This window comes from Nesoenas mayeri, assembly GCF_963082525.1.
Source record: "Nesoenas mayeri genome assembly, chromosome: 3".
In the NCBI taxonomy this organism is placed as follows: domain Eukaryota; kingdom Metazoa; phylum Chordata; class Aves; order Columbiformes; family Columbidae; genus Nesoenas; species Nesoenas mayeri.
This window is the reverse complement of record NC_137544.1, coordinates 15,817,863-15,833,684: the sequence shown is the minus strand read 5'-3', so window position 1 is coordinate 15,833,684 and position 15,822 is coordinate 15,817,863. Positions and strand designations below refer to the sequence as shown.

The following is a 15,822-nucleotide window of genomic DNA, read 5'->3' as shown; positions in this document are numbered from 1 at the left end:
TATCCTCCTACCACTTCCAGTAATTTTTACAGTGGATTTAATATAAATGTCTTGTTCATAGTTTAAAAAAAAATATTTTAGAGGCAGGAGGTATGATGGTAGTATTTATTTGGTTTTGGTAAGTTACAAAGATGGAATATGTGTTGGACCAGAAATAAAACAACTTAAGTGTGGTGGCTAGGTGTGTACATCTTTGTTTTTCTAACAAAGCAAGCTTAAAAATAAAAAACAAACCAAACCAGAAAAAGTAGAAAGCATCAGAACAAAACTCAAAGGTTTTTTTAATTAAAAAAAAAAAAGCATAAGAAAGATGCTCAAAATTGCTGTGGAACTTAGTTGGGACTGTAAGACATAATACAGTAAGTTTAGTTTTGTTCAGTTAGAATAGTTCCATCAGATCTCTTCTGCTGGATGATTTAGAGATGGGGCACATTTCCTGCCCCAAATCAGCACTCCAGTTACCATTGGCTACCAGTGGCTCTTGGTGCCCTTTCCATAAGTCAGCTATGGTTGACAAATACACATAAGTTATTTCCTTGTAAGAAGGGGAAACTTTCAGTTCTTTAATTCCATACTTATAAACAAGCTGATCACGAGGGTCACTTCACTAGACACTGATACACAAGACATGAAGAGCAACAAATACGATAGTATTTTTATTAAAAAGCAGCAGTAACCATCCCTATTCCCAGTCCTAATTCCCCTTCCAAGGAAACAGCAATTTCAAATCAAAACAATACCAGATGGGAAGTGAAGAAACATTGGATGCCACTTGCTGGAGACAGCACTGTGGTGTTGTTCTGTTAGCACCTGGAAATCCTCAAGCCCTCAAATGAGGATTAGCTTCACTGCTAATCCTGGGGAAAAGACCAACAGCTCACAGCATCCCTCATTGCAGCAGCAACCCCACTTCCATTGTAGTAATGGTCTTACCAAGTCCAGCGCAAAGAAAGAGCGAGCCCCTGAGAAGGAATAGGAAAAGGAAGACTAAAGAGCATTTAAACTAAGATTGTCCATCTAATCAGGTTTTAGGCCAAACTGTCAGCATGATTCTCAGGAAAGGGGTGGCTTAGGACCCCCTTCTCCACCAGTCTCTCTATTCTACAGTTCATTTTCATTTCCAAGCATTATCCAAAATGGGACACTTTTTATCATTTGCACTTTTGTTACTCTACACAAGACTAACACTGTGTGTCAAAAAATAGTTTTATTCTTTAGGTGAAACAGAAGCTGACCAGGTTCCACCCCCATAAGAAAAAAAAAAGAAAATCACATTTAAAATGGTTTACACTAACAGCCTCCAGTAACACTCAAATGGCACACTATCAACAAAATAAAACCCAAGATGTTCCAAAGAAATATCCATGTCACCCTCAAAATATTCGTTACACAGAATACAATCAAGTTTACTGGTTTTGACAATTCATAGAATTTCTGCAATGTTTTCTTGAGATGTGTACAGTTCATTGCTGCAGTGCATCAAATAGCACAGCATATCACGTGCTATTTCTCCATAAAAAGGCCACGGGAATATCCATCGAATTGTGAGCCAGGTTCCAAACTACTGCGCAAACTCTCCCAAGAAAAGAAGTTTCCTGAAGATCTCACAGCTCATCTTTATCCCAGTCATCCAGATCAACATCACTGAGATCAATATCATCTTCAACTGGAAGCTGTGAAAAAGGGAAGGTTTTGAGCATGTTTAGAAGCGCTTAACATTGCGACATCACTTTATCCTGAGAGTAAAGCTCCCACCTGCCATCTCTTTAATTCATAAAAGTCTCCAGCTGTATTAAGCACAAAGCAAGTGATCAGAGTTCAGAGTAGGAGGTTGTTTTCTGCTAATAAAAATACTCCAGATAAAGGCAAACACAGATCAGCTACTACCATATTCTATATTTTTATTCCATCTGAAATAGATCAAAGGATTATAGCAACTTAGTCTTTTTACAGCAATGCTGAACCTTAAGAACATATTTAATCACTGTGTTATTACATGGGCTTTACCTTGCAAGCTTTCTGACATCGAGACTTTGATGGCAAGGTCAGCTTATTGCAAAACTAAAGCCTCCACAGATGTTTGAGTCTTGAATGCATACACTACTGCCTCCCCTACTCAGCATGGGTAATAACAGGTTTCAGCCTCAAGGGATTCAGCTTTCAGACTGCATCCTAACAGCTGGGCAGGAGTATCCGCCCACAATGTCAGACAATCTGTTGTGTGGTCTGGTTTTCTATTATCTATATCCTGCCACCATCAACACAACTTGGCAAAGTCTCTGAAAACCAAGAATTTTCACACTGTCAGTTCCTAGTCACTCTGTCCACTAACTTCTGAACCCAGCAAACCATCAGCTCTTTTAGAGATGCAGCACCTCTTACCTCACCATCTTTGCCATCCCATGGTTCAACTGAATGAATCTTAGGGAAAGCTCCACCACCTACTGGTGCTGTAGAGCCACGACCAACAGACAGTTCCCTGAGGGGGAAAAAACAAAAGTTAAATTTAAGAAATTTCTCCAGTTGCCAACAGCCTGGAACAGTGGCTCCTTCAAATAAAAGGACGTCAACTTTGAGATATGCTTGCATCTCTTGAAGCCGATCTAAACCATCTGCAGGAAAAAGCTTTTTAAATTGAGAATCTGTTTCATTTTTCAGGAGTATAACAATCATGGAAAAACACAGCCCCATTAACAGTATGTTGTTTACCACTGAAGCCAACTCCAACAGGAGTCTATAATTCTAGTTTTCAAAGCCACCTGCAACTGTTACTTGAAATTGAGTGATTTTAGTGGAGACTAAGCCTCTATGGGTTTAATAGGTCTGGGTTAATCAGCTTCTGCTTCTAGACACTCCAACTTGCACTCAGCTCAGGCTTGCTCAAAAATCCTAACATTAAAGTCCTGAAGAGCTAATACCTTTGCATTCTTTCAGAGGCAAGTAAGACTGAATAAGCATTCCTTCCTAGGTGGCATCTACAACTTTCATGCTCTTTGCAGTGATTTCCATACTTTTGGTCCCTACTGTTGAGACTGCCTATCGGATTAAAAAGCTGCATGCAGCAAGCTGAGCTGACAGACAGATATACCAGCTGGAACTGTACTGCTTTGTCTAGGCAGCATAGCTGAGTTGAAGTGTCAAGTAAGAGATTATTCTAGCAATGTATTGCTCTGTAGTAGGACAATACCAAACCAATTTTCTAATGCAATGTAAGCTGTTAAGTTGGCTGTTGTGTCCTGGAAGCACCATCCACCCTCACCAGGAAAGGCTTCACTATGATGGATTTTATAGACTAAGGGAATTTATCATGTCTGAGAAAGGCAGACATTTCTTTCACATGCATTAGTACAGACTGTCTGGTGTTACTCTCCTTGCATCCCAAATTTTACTTGACACTCTGAGAATGTTTCCTTTTTGACATTAAGAAGAAAGTCTGATCACTTACATAGGTAGGAGAATATAGTACTGTTTCAACTAATCCAACAGGAACAGAGTTCAACTTATGTGCTGCTTATGGCAAGGTAAGGAGAGCCTGTTGTATTTTCTTTTGCAATTCTGACTGTTGTCTGCCATTCTCCAAGTAAGGACATGGAAATAACACTGCTGAGGTAAGCTCTGAAAGGCTCTTACATACCTTATGGCAGCTAGTGTTTTACCCAGAAGCAGAGTTCCTACTACACTTTGAGCATGCTTAAGTAACAGCTTAAGTTTAGCTGCTCTGTTTTGGTGCTGCTTCCACCTTCTGTCTTCCTTTCTATTCCCTTTCCCAGTTCACTTCTTCTCAGCCTTGGCTCTTGCCCAGCTACACAAAAGGCAGTTTTTTCAGGGAACTTCAACTGAGCAGAGAGCTACTGACTTTTTGGACAGATTGCTTCAGCTCCTCCAAATAGTTTATCAGATGACAAGGGAACAGGGAAAGGGAAGACAGGACCAGACCAAACCACAAAGAGGAACAGCAACATACAGAACCTCCAGAACCTCACCAGCACCCATGTAGATTCCCAAACTGAGAACTGCCCAATTACTCATGAGAACGCACCATTTGAATTAATTAGTATTGATTACCAAATCTCAAATTTATTGGGTTACCACAGAACCAGAGTTTTTCAAGATTAAAACTCACTTCCGTTTTCAAACTCTCTTCAGTTGTACTAAAACTACCATTTAAATCTAAACATCCAACTTCTTGATTCTGCCCATCACAAACTCCTTCGTTTGTTGCAATTCCCTACTCCAGTGAACACTCATCAACTTAATTCTCCTAATGTGCAAGTCTTATCTGATGCAGGAAAGCCTGATTTTGGTCTACAGAGTAACAGCCCCAGTTATAGAAAGATTGAAGTCACTCGAAGATTTCATACCTGAGAAACTCATTAATCCCTTGCTCACTGAATGATCCTTTCAGAAGGGCAAATTTCATCTTCCGAGCATTAACAGCTGCCATCGCTGGATACCCAAAGCCTCCAATCCCCAAAGAACTCTCAAGATCTGACTGAGCACCTGCTTCTGTCCACAGCCACCTTGAAGAAGAGAGAAAATAGAAAATGAATAATTAAGATAGGCACTACAGTCAGTTTGAAGTCAGACATCTCCTGCAACCCTGCAGAGTTCAAGCTGGGCTCTGAACTGCCCTTGACAGCGTCAAATGTTACTGAAATCAGCAGGGAACAGCAGGTCCCCATCTTGAACCATGTAACAGAAGAAAGCTCCTCCTGAACAGCACCTCCGGGCCAGCACTGTGCTCACAGCCACTGAAAGCTGGATCAGAAGAACTTCCATTAAAGGCAGTCCAGGGAAAGAACTATGCTACCAATCTAAACAAATTGCTACACTTTAGCCTATATTAAGTGAGGTTTAAAAGGGCTCAAGTCACAGATCCAAAGGTGACAATGTACTGCCCAAATCCCACTATAGAGGATTTCTGGCAAAAGACTGCAAGAACAATATTTCAATCAGTTCCTCACTGGTCAAGTCTCAGTTTCTCTAATACTTAACAAGTCCCCTGGAGAATCTCTGGAATCAGCCAATCTCAGTATTTCCTCCCCAGGCTTTCATGCCATTTTGCCCCCTTTTCACAGCAGTCAGTGTCAGAACAATTCTCACTTCCCAGAGATCCTATCATCCACTTGAGGAGAGTGCAAATGCAGGATTTGAGAGGTGAATGACTTTTTTTTAAAAAACCAGCAGTTTATTCTAAAGCCACAGGATCCCCTCCCACAGTACAGTTAGTGAAATAACAAGATACACTATCCTGAAAAGGAACAACTCTCATCTGCAGATAAATCATTATCACACGAGTTATATCCCTTTACTTCTAAAAGTGCTCACATCTTTTCCAAGATGACCAGTCTACAGTGACACTTACCCCCACATTTTCTTTTTGTATTTTTCAGCCATTTTTAACATGACATCCAGGTAAGAATTCCGCCCTGAAGCTCCTGTTTTTAGACAGAATTGAGCAAGTTAAAAAAAACCACAACTACATGTTTAAGTGACAAATTCATACAGAAGTCTGCTTGCTTGTATGTCTACCTGTATCAAGAATATGAGGCAGGACAGAAATGATGCAGAGCTGATGAGCATCACAGGTGCTCTTCAGAACATCTTCACTAGTTATCTAGAAGAAAGCAGCAGAAAGTCAATGAGAGTAATACCTGGTTACCCAGCTGTGACTGCAGTTCTCTCCAACAGCCTACCAACTCCTTCCTGAAAGATAATTAACATTGAAGCAACAGCTTACAAGCTTCTGTTATTTCACTGGTTCCCCAACACAAGACTAATGACAAAGAGTTCAAAGTCTTCTGTTGAGACTTGCAGCAACAAAAAAGTAAGCAGTACCAAATGAGGCTTACAGAGAGCACAGTAAAATGTCACTTCTTGCTCAAAGTCACTGTCCTTGGACCAGGGCCGGAATCAGCACACCCAGACCTAAGCATACGCCCGTAGGTTTCACTCATGGCACTGCCAGCAACAGGGGAGCCAGCAGGGTGCAGCATTTGCTGAAGGTGTGAGCATTTAATCAACAGAGCAATACCAGTTGTGTCATCTACCCCAAAATCCATTTACCTCTATCAGTGGTCTCCAAGCTTTCATTGTGCACTGCTACCAGTCAAAAAATTTCTAAGCACGCAGCTCAAAAATATGAATATCAATTATATACATGCACTACTGTACTAAAGTTATATACATTATAAGGCATACAGAATACAGATACTTTAAAAGGATTACAAAGATGAAATAAACACCATACAGCCTGGAGAAGAGAAGGATGAGAGGGGATTTTATCAATGTTTATAAAGATCAAGGGTGGGTGTCAAGAGGATGGGACCAGACTCTTTTCAGTGGTGCCCAGCAACAGGACGAGGGGCAGCAGGCACAGACTGAAGTACAGGAGGTGCCATCTGAACACGAGGAGGAACTTCTTTACTTTGAGGTGCCAGAGCACTGGAACAGGCTGCCCAGAGAGGTTGTGGAGTCTCCTCCTCTGCAGACATTCAAATCCCACCTGGACACATTCTGTGCAATCTTCTCTGGTGAACCTGCTTTAGCAGGTGGGTTGGATTAGATGATCTCCAGAGGCCCCTTCCAACCTCAACCATTCTGTGACATTTTTTTTATTTCTTAATGGTACAAATTCTTCTTCTTCCTGCACCCCAATGGATTGTCTTGCATGCACCTCACTTTGTAGAAAAAACTGACCACCATTTCAAATCTACCAACATCAAGCTGAAACAAGAAGTCATTGTAAAGAGCATGGAGTTTTTTGGACAAGCAGCAAGGTTAGTCATCATACAACTTCTAATGAATGGCTTACAAGTGACAAAACCCTGCTCCCTAGTTGTAAGAGAAAGAGATAGGGCACAGAACCCAACCTTTTCAATTGTTCCTCAAAAGAGGCAGCACATAAGCACCACCCTCAAGCTGTTTTATTTACATTCCTGTAAAAACTGCTGCAAAGGATATGATGGAAAAGCAATATGAGAAAATAACAAAGGTACCTCCAGGAGCTCAGGTGGCGGGGCATTATCTGAAAACAGATCCAGAGCACGAGCAACAATATCAGATCTAGTTCTGCCACCATCATAATCAACAGGGTCTTCTCCTTTCTGGAAGATTTTAATTGTGGGAAATCCACGAATCTGCAAGACAAGTTTAAGCCATCAGCTCTTGTAAATCTGGATATTTACAGTGGAACTTCTCTGCTACTCTGATATGTTCTAGATTAAGAGGGAAGAGATTTTTTTGGGGGATTGGACTAGATGATCTTTTGAGGTCCCTTCCAATCCCAAACATACTGTGAGATTTAACATCTACAAGTCTCACACCATGTTACTACTGAACTGGAACAATTCTGCAGCGTCCTACTAGTGCAACAATTCAAAACAAGGCTAATGTACTCTGAAACACTGTTTAAAGTTTTATGCCTAACAAATCAGCAAAATTTAATCTCAGATTAGACACACCAATCACAGCAGGTTAAAGTACCAGGAAGACTGTCTTCACTCTTTTGGAAACCGATGTCTAAGAAATAAAGTTTGTTTGTGGGGACAATTATAGACCTTATGGAAATAAACAGCCTTTTTCATCAGCAACATCCAGATTTATCCCTTTCCTCTCATCACATTTATTTATATTGTTACTGACATTCAGGAATGAATTATTTGTGGAAAACTAGTATGCATCACTCAACATTATTTTTAGCACAAAACATTTAAGTGGTACCAGATTAAGGAACAGTTCAGTAAGCATTAAATGGAAATCGGACTTGGAGATTGAAAGCAAATTGAAACTGCTGCAGAACACACTCACCCCGTATCGGCTTGCCAGCATCTGATTGACTGTTGCATCTACTGCAGCCAGCTTCACTTTTCCCTTTGTTTGTTCCTTCACCTCAGTGGCAGCAGCTGCCCATTCTGGCTCCAAGCTGAAAAACACAGTATAAGTGCTTAGAGCTAGCAAAATTATACCACATTACAACAGTATGTAGCATACTTCACTCAGAAAAATAATAGAGACTCTGCAGAGAATGACAGCTAGGAGAGTTATTCCAAATGAGACTGAAGTCCTGCATCTTAAGGAATGAAAAGGTTAGTATAACTTCCAGATCCTATTTCTACTGGTAACTGGGAATTTTACTGCCAAGTAGGAATACAGCCAGAGCAGCACCAAGCCCACAGTTTTGTTAAAACACCTTACAGAACACCCCACTTCTGATATACCAGAGATGCAAGGCTCCTTTTAGAGAATTAAGCGCACTGCACAAAAAAGAGCACAAACGGGAACTAAAATGTCAAAGAAAAACCTCATTTACTTTTTGCAGTGCCCACACCATGGTGCATAAAACTCCACCATCCACACATCATCACTATTTATGACGTTCTTATCAAAGCTGTCATCAGTCAGTTCAATCACATCCTTCTTATCTCCACCTCCACTTTCTCGGCTCTGCAAGAAACAAACAGACTCTCACTTAAGAAATAACCAAAATTCATTTCCCACACAAGCCATCTCCTGTGTGTCATGTTGTACAAAATTGTCTTTATTTGAATGAGGCACAAAACAGGCAGTCAGTGTTAGGTCACAGAACTTTCCCATTTTAGAACTAACGATACACACAGCCTACTCCCACAGTACTTTTAAGAAACAGCAAGTGAACCTTCTCTTAATCATAAGAAAAAAAAAAATAAAAAGAAATCAGGTCAAACTGACTAACAAGATGTGGAAGCACTTTCCCAGTTCCTCATGCTCTGATCTGTCTGAAAACAGAGTACTCTGCAATCTTCCAGTCCCACTGTGGCCTGGTTTCCAGGAGAAACAAACACATGGGAGTGCAATACACACTATAGCATACTGTCCACCCAGGTCTATCTGGCCAGCTTGAGATGTCAGTGTGTACTTGCTCTGTGATTCAGGTACAGCAGTAGGAGCCAGAAGCTTTTCAAGTTACCTTCATGGAAGCAAGCCAAATTCAGAAGAACGCCACCAAATTTAAAAAAACCTCAACCACCCAGCTTAGACTAGGACTAGGCAAATGGTACCTCAACTAGTTAACAGAATGGGCTAACAAGGACCTCAGAGTTCAAAGGGAGATGCCAAAGTCTTGCACCTTGGAAGAATAACCCCATGCACCAGTATACAGTGGGGACTGACTGGCTGGAAAGGAGCTTTTCAGAGAGACCTGGGGATCCTGATGGACAAGTTAAATGTGGGCCAGCAACACACCCCTGTGGCAAAGGTGGCCAACATCCTCTTGAGCTGCTTTACACAGAGTTGCCAGCAGGTTTGGGGAGGTGACCTTTCCCTCTGCTCAGCACTGTGTGAAACATCTGGAGTGCTGGGTCCGGTTCTGGGCTCCCCAGTGCAAGAGGCACGCATACACTGGAGCAAGGCTAGACAAGGGTAAAAGCCGATTGAGGGCTCTGAGAATCTGACATGATGACAGGTCGAAAAAGCTGAGATTGTTCAGCTGAGGAGAAGGCTCAGCATGGATCCTATCCATGTATATAAATACCCAAGTGGAAGAGACTAAAGAAAACAAACTCTTATCTGCAATGCCAAGTGACAAGACAAAAGGGGCATAAGTGGAAATACAAGAATTTCATAAGCGAAAAATTTTTGACTGTGAGTGGTCAAATACTGGAACATGTTGCCCAGACAGTGCAGTCTGTGTGGTGTCTCAGTCCTTGGAGATAGTCACAACTTGACAGAACACAGCCCTGAGCAACCTGCTCCAGCTGACCCTGCCCTAGGCAGGGGGTTGGACTAAACCGCCAGAGGTCCCTGCCGACTTAAACTATTTTGTGAGCAGTCAGGAGCACAAGTCTTGATCTAATGTTCAGTCAGTCAGGTCAGTCTCCTGTTTAAGATAAACCCACGCATTCCCTCAAATACCTGTTTCCCAGAACTATATCCTCCGCTTCTGCCGCTAAGACGGTCTTTCACTAGCGACCGAAGAGCACTTAAAGCAGCATCAACAATGGCATCACTTGTCCTGCCACCTGCAATACAGCAAAATGAGTGATTAAAGCACCTAAAGGTCAGTTTAAGGTAGGCCTCTGACTTAATTACAAACTTAATAGTTCCCCATCCTAAGAATTTTTCAGGAAAAGCAGGACTGGGCTGTAAGTGATATGGTACTAGTAGAAGCACATCACTGACTTAAACACAAGCAGCAGGATTGACTTCGCTTTTTTAACTACCCACCTTATCTGATGAGGGGTGACTGCAGCAAGATTCCAGAGAACAAGAAGAAAGGAAGAAGTTCTTTGGAACTGCCTGTCTACCTCCACCATCTACAAACTGCAGGTGGGACACTTAGCTGACATTAAGACACACACAATTTGCTCGAAGAAGTCCCACCCATCTGTCTCTCAGTTACTAGAAGCACTTGACAGGAAAAAAAACACCACACAAGACAGTATTAACAGCTACCATAATTACCATATTCAGAGAAGTTTTTAAGAATGCAACACATGAAAGAGCATCACATTTACCCTGATAATCCTCTGCTTTGTTTTTGTTGGCTCCAAATATCTTGATAGTTGGAAACCCTCTGACTCCATATTGTCCACCCAAGGACTGATGCTTATCTGCATCTACTGCACCTACTTTCACTACACCCTGTGGAAATAACAAAAACTAAGACAAGACTTCTACAGTGATTTAACACATTTTATACTGTTGTGCATGCTGGAGAAACAGTTATTGAGAGGGTAAGGAAACAGTCACCAGAAGAGAGGTGTTATCCCTCCAAAAGCATTAATTATAGAATCATAGACACTACAAAACACTATATATGTCCATTTCTTTCTTCATTCTGTCAAATTAATTTGTTAAATTATTATTATTTTAATTTTAAGAAGGGGAATATATTTTACACAGGCAAGAGTTCAGCAAATCACTACATGACCATATTTTCTGTAATTAAGGAAAAATCCATCACCAACAGCTTATAAAGCTGTGTTCAAATATTCAGTTGATGCTGTTCCTGTACATCAGAGGCAGGTGACAGGATAGCAAGGAAGAAAAGAGAAACATGCTATTTTGGGGCATGGCTGGATTCTAATGTCTTCTGGTGCTGCTAAAAGCAGCCATGGAAAACAGTAATGGGAATTGTCAAGGACAGAATTGACCTACTTCCTCTATAATACAATGGATTCTTTAAAAAATGAAACAAAGAAAAATCATTACTTTTAAGTGCCCCTGATTGAGCACTCCTCTGGCTAGACAGGTATGATTAAAGTCATAGTTTTGGAGACCAAATCCCACCTCCATGTTCCCAAGCCAGATGACAAACAGCTAAACTCCCCTCAGTCCACTGTCACAAGCACATTTGAGAGGCTAAACTTACTTTTAATGCTGTTGCTGCTTTCTTCCACTCAGGGGTTAGCCTTTGACAATGACCACACCTTTCAGAACAAACAAAACAGTAATTGTCATTCAGATCTGATATTTGCAATTACAGAACAGTCACTCACAGCAAACTGTAGGAGACAGAAGATCTACTCATTAAGAGGAGAAGAGGCAATGCCACAACATCATATCAGAACTCAGACTTCAGAAGAAAAAGCTCCACATGTATTATACAGATGCATACATACACATATGTATATACATACAGGTTTCAAAATCTACCTGGCTTTCCAAACACAGGGACAAACATTAACACCAAAATCCAGATTTGCACACTAGTCTGATTTTTACAAGCCAAAATGGACCTGTGAGAAGAACCGAAAAGTCTATTCTAAAGATAACTTCTTAACTGGAAATAATTTGTAGCACACCATATCCCAGAGGTGTCTGGGGGATAAGATGAACAGTTGACTGGCAACTAGTGCATAATCACAGCATCACAAGTCCACAGAGAAGAAGGAGCTGCCAATTTACTAATATCTATATCTATAGATAATATATATCTAATATCTATACTAATAAGCTTCCTGTTGCCCATAAAGCTGCAACACCACCAGAAAAGGTACAGAAAGCTTTCCTTTAAACCTCTCAGTCCAGACACAGACTGTTGCAATGAAAGGCCCTTTCCTCCAGAATGTGGAGCTTTGGATGGCAATAGCACAAATGATTTGTGAAAACATGGAATATGCATCACCAGAATTTACATGGAAGATGAAGACACTCCAACGCTCTGGGCATGAGCAGGATGGGGCATAGAAGTACTACATTAAGATGCACAAAGCCAGTATTTTTCAATGGAAATTGGAAATTCTAAGGGTGAATTCAGACCTGTGCTTCCACATCAGAATCAGGTTCAGAAAAACAGAAGTGAGGGGCCTTCTCAGTTACCTATTGCACTGTTGATCAGTCATTTTCATTATTCATCTCAGTACAAAAACTGAATTAGTAAAATGGCACATAGGGTTTTGTTGTTACAGCCTATTTGCCAACTTGAAACCAATTCCTTCCTTTTTCCCCCTTATGAGGACACTTAAACTAGTAATCCCTACTACAGCTATTTTGCTACCGATGAGGCCAAACTGATAACTGTACTACCAATGACTGAATGAAACCCTGGACTGATCAGCACCAGATTCCTATGCTGCTCATTCAAGATAAGAGCAAGCAAGCATGCATCTGTAATTCTTACCATGGGGCGTAGAACTCCACAAGCCACAGGCTCTCACTCTGAATGACCTCCTTGTTGAAGTTAGTTGGTGTTAGCTCTATCACATCATCACTGGCTGAATACAAACCATTAACTGCCAGGAATAACGTGCAGCTCACTGTGCCTAGGACAAAAAGCAAAGTAGTCAGCACTCCTGCAGAACATTTATGGCTCTCCTGTTGCCATGGCTAAATCATCTCCCTTCCCATTGCAAATAAGCAGGCAAAAAGGGAAAGGGATTCCAGCTTGACCAGAGGAAAAGGACATTAATGCAACATATATGTATTCCCTCACAAATAATTGTTCTACAGGATCACGTAATGCAATTTCTGTGCCTAAAGCTAGCTGGAGTCATGCCACTCCCACTATAGCTCTCCAGAGAGCATTTTGTCAAAGCTGCAAACTCTAAATACTACTGGTACCAGACGAGCAGAATTTCCATAGGTATACTCACAATCAGCTACGGTTTCAGTTCTTTCTCAGAGAAACTCTAAAACAAATTGCCTATATCTCTTGCACAGCAGGCAAACATCTTTCATGGGATCACATAATACAGAACTATCCCAACTAGTCTTAGCACAGTTACACTGATTTTAGGACCAGCACTTGATACACTGGTAGCATAAGGATGTCCTTCATTCTTGCTCATGGGGATCTTAATCTACCATTGATTTGTCTCTCTAGCAACAGACTGGAGAACAACAGCTAAATCTCTCTAGTTAACAACTCAAGCACTCTTAGAACACTAAATAGAAAAATATATATATATATATATATATATATATATTAGAAGGTACAAGGAAATTGCTTTCTTTTAAGAAGGACTTCATACTTCTGGATTTTATTGTTTGAGACTGCATGTAAAGCTTCATAATCCTTCCTTCTACCTAGTCAGAGATTAAAAGGTGACTTGGTGGAAGATGACAAGCATCTCTGTCACAAAATTCACGTAGCAAAAGACTTTTCTTAATCTACCAAACACTGAGGGGAATAAGAGCTCAGACACTGAAGTTAGAACTACGCAAAAAAAGTTCCAGCTTTGCTATGAGGAGTTAATAACTTGCAGAGGAAGCTGCGCATTCTCAAAATGGAATGAGGAAGATACAGTTCAGTGATGTAGAAACTCCACAGCACATGGTACACAGATTGCACTGCATCACCTATGCTTTACCAAGTCCTGCTCAAGAAAAGCCAGTTTTGTTACACCTATTCTGCAGGTGGCCAAAGCTGACAGAAATAATACCTTCCAGGTTACTCAGACACTGGATCAGGACTGAAATGTCACACTGCAACCCAGCACACTTATCCATTGCACCACTACCCCTCCTAACAGCTTCTTCTAGCCCTGGGACCCAACCCTTTTCTTTTGGGGTGATCCTAGCTGGTTTCCACCACCAGATTTACACATTAGATTGGCCCTTTCTCCCTTTGGTGCACCCACACAAAACCAGCACTTTATCAACAGTGACTGACTTCCAGGGCGATCCGTGGCTGGCACAGCATGTTACAGTGACCTATTGGTACAAGCTGTTGCTGGGGTAGAGTAAAAACACAAGAATGCAAAAAGCTGCTTCAATGTTACAGTCACTCTCAAGAGAGAATCCCTTCTCTAGATGGAACAAGCCCATTACATTGTAATCAGTATATTTTTAGCATCACCTGAAGAGACTTGTTGCACAATATATTCAAAAGCTGAACGAAGTTCTCTCAGCCATTTCTGTCACTTAAATAAAGAAGTTCCAGCTTTGCAAAAACACTTGCTAAAGAGAACTCACAAAAGCCAGCACATGGTGAAATTCACCTACTCACGTATAACTGCATCATTTAAAAAAAAAATATGATGACTCATGAACTGGTGGCATAATTTTCCTTTCTATAGTAAAATATTCAATGTTAAATTCAACTTTAGCAAATAAAAAGATCATTCTGCTACAAGCATCTAAGCCAGGAAAATGCAAATCTTTTCCTGATATTGAATAAAAAATCCCATCTGATTTCAAAAGTTGTTTTCTAATATGAACAAACTACATACACACGAACAATATTAAACCAGCTCTATGCTAGTATTACCACTCCTCATCAAAAAGCCAAGCTGTGACTCTGAAGATCTGAAAAGAAAAAAAAGCTTTTGCTATGGGACAATGATGACGATTTTGTGAACTTTCTCCTTAAAATCACCCACAGCTTCAGCAGCAGAGCTCAGTGTGCTGAAGATCACACATCCCTGCACATCTGGGTGAGTGAGAGCCCTTCGGGCCCTGGGCACTATCTGCACCCCAGGTGTTTGTGCGAAGGGGTCCAAGCGGGGCTGCCGAACGGCTCTGCCCATTTGTTCAGCCCAGAAGAGGCAGCAGCTAGCGGGGGGGAGGGGGGCGGGCAGGAGAAGCGCAGTTCCACACGGACTCCTCCTTTTGTCTCCAGGCGTTACTTCCTTACCGCCCTCACAGCGCTGGATCCCAGCTCAGGGCAGCCAGGCACCGCTGACTGAAAATCAAAGCGGTTTTACCTACTGATTTATTACTAGGATGAGAGATGAGCACAGTTTTTAGTATCTTTAGACCGCCTGCCTGCGCTCCGGTGACCCACCGAGCAACCGCGGGCGGCACTCCCGCCGCCTCAGCCGGCACAGCGGCTCGGAGCGGCAGAACCCAAGGCGCGACCGCTGCCCCCTACCCCGCAGCACGGCCCGCACGGCCCAGAGCCCTCGCCCCTCCCCAGCCGGCGGCTCGGAGCTCGTCCCCGGCGATCGCCCGCTCAGCCCGATGCCCAACACCCTCCCACCCCGGCGGGGCCCGAGGAGGGGAAACCCGCAGCCCTTCACCCCGCCTGCCTCTCGGCTCCTACCCCACCACAAGCGGCCCGCAGCGCGCTCCCCCATGGCTGCCCCTGCTCCCTTGGCCGCGGCGACTAGAGCCCGCTCGCCCCGCCCTCCCACCCACGCACCCTGCGCTCCCCGCCGTGGCCGCCGCCCATTGGTGGCGCCGGCGCTGGCGCACTGGGATAGCCAATGAGAGGAGGCCGCGTCAGTCGCTGTGGGGCGCGGGTGGTCGGAGGCGGCTCTGAGGGGCGGAGGAGGAGGAAGAGGCGGGTGGCGGGGCCGGGTCTGGCCTGAGGGGCTGGGTCTCGGGTTTTGAGAGCGGGGTGTCGAGGCCAGGAGGGTGGCAGGGGAGACGCTTGGGGGGCGCTTAGTGAGCGTTGTCAGT

General features: G+C 42.6%; 1 protein-coding gene across 1 annotated transcript; it reads right to left on the bottom strand.

Moving 5' to 3' along the window:
• Positions 1–151: 151 nt before the first annotated feature.
• Positions 152–15,522, bottom strand: PDIA6 (protein disulfide isomerase family A member 6). Its single transcript, XM_080342286.1, has 13 exons — positions 15,464–15,522; positions 12,602–12,743; positions 11,351–11,408; positions 10,494–10,620; positions 9,892–9,998; positions 8,312–8,445; positions 7,810–7,924; positions 6,999–7,139; positions 5,533–5,617; positions 5,366–5,438; positions 4,362–4,520; positions 2,383–2,479; positions 152–1,673 (listed from the first exon to the last, which is right to left on the bottom strand). The coding sequence occupies exons 1-13, from the start codon at positions 15,495–15,497 to the stop codon at positions 1,605–1,607; spliced, it is 1,341 nt and encodes a 446-aa protein (XP_080198412.1). The 5' UTR covers positions 15,498–15,522; the 3' UTR covers positions 152–1,604.
• Positions 15,523–15,822: the final 300 nt, after the last annotated feature.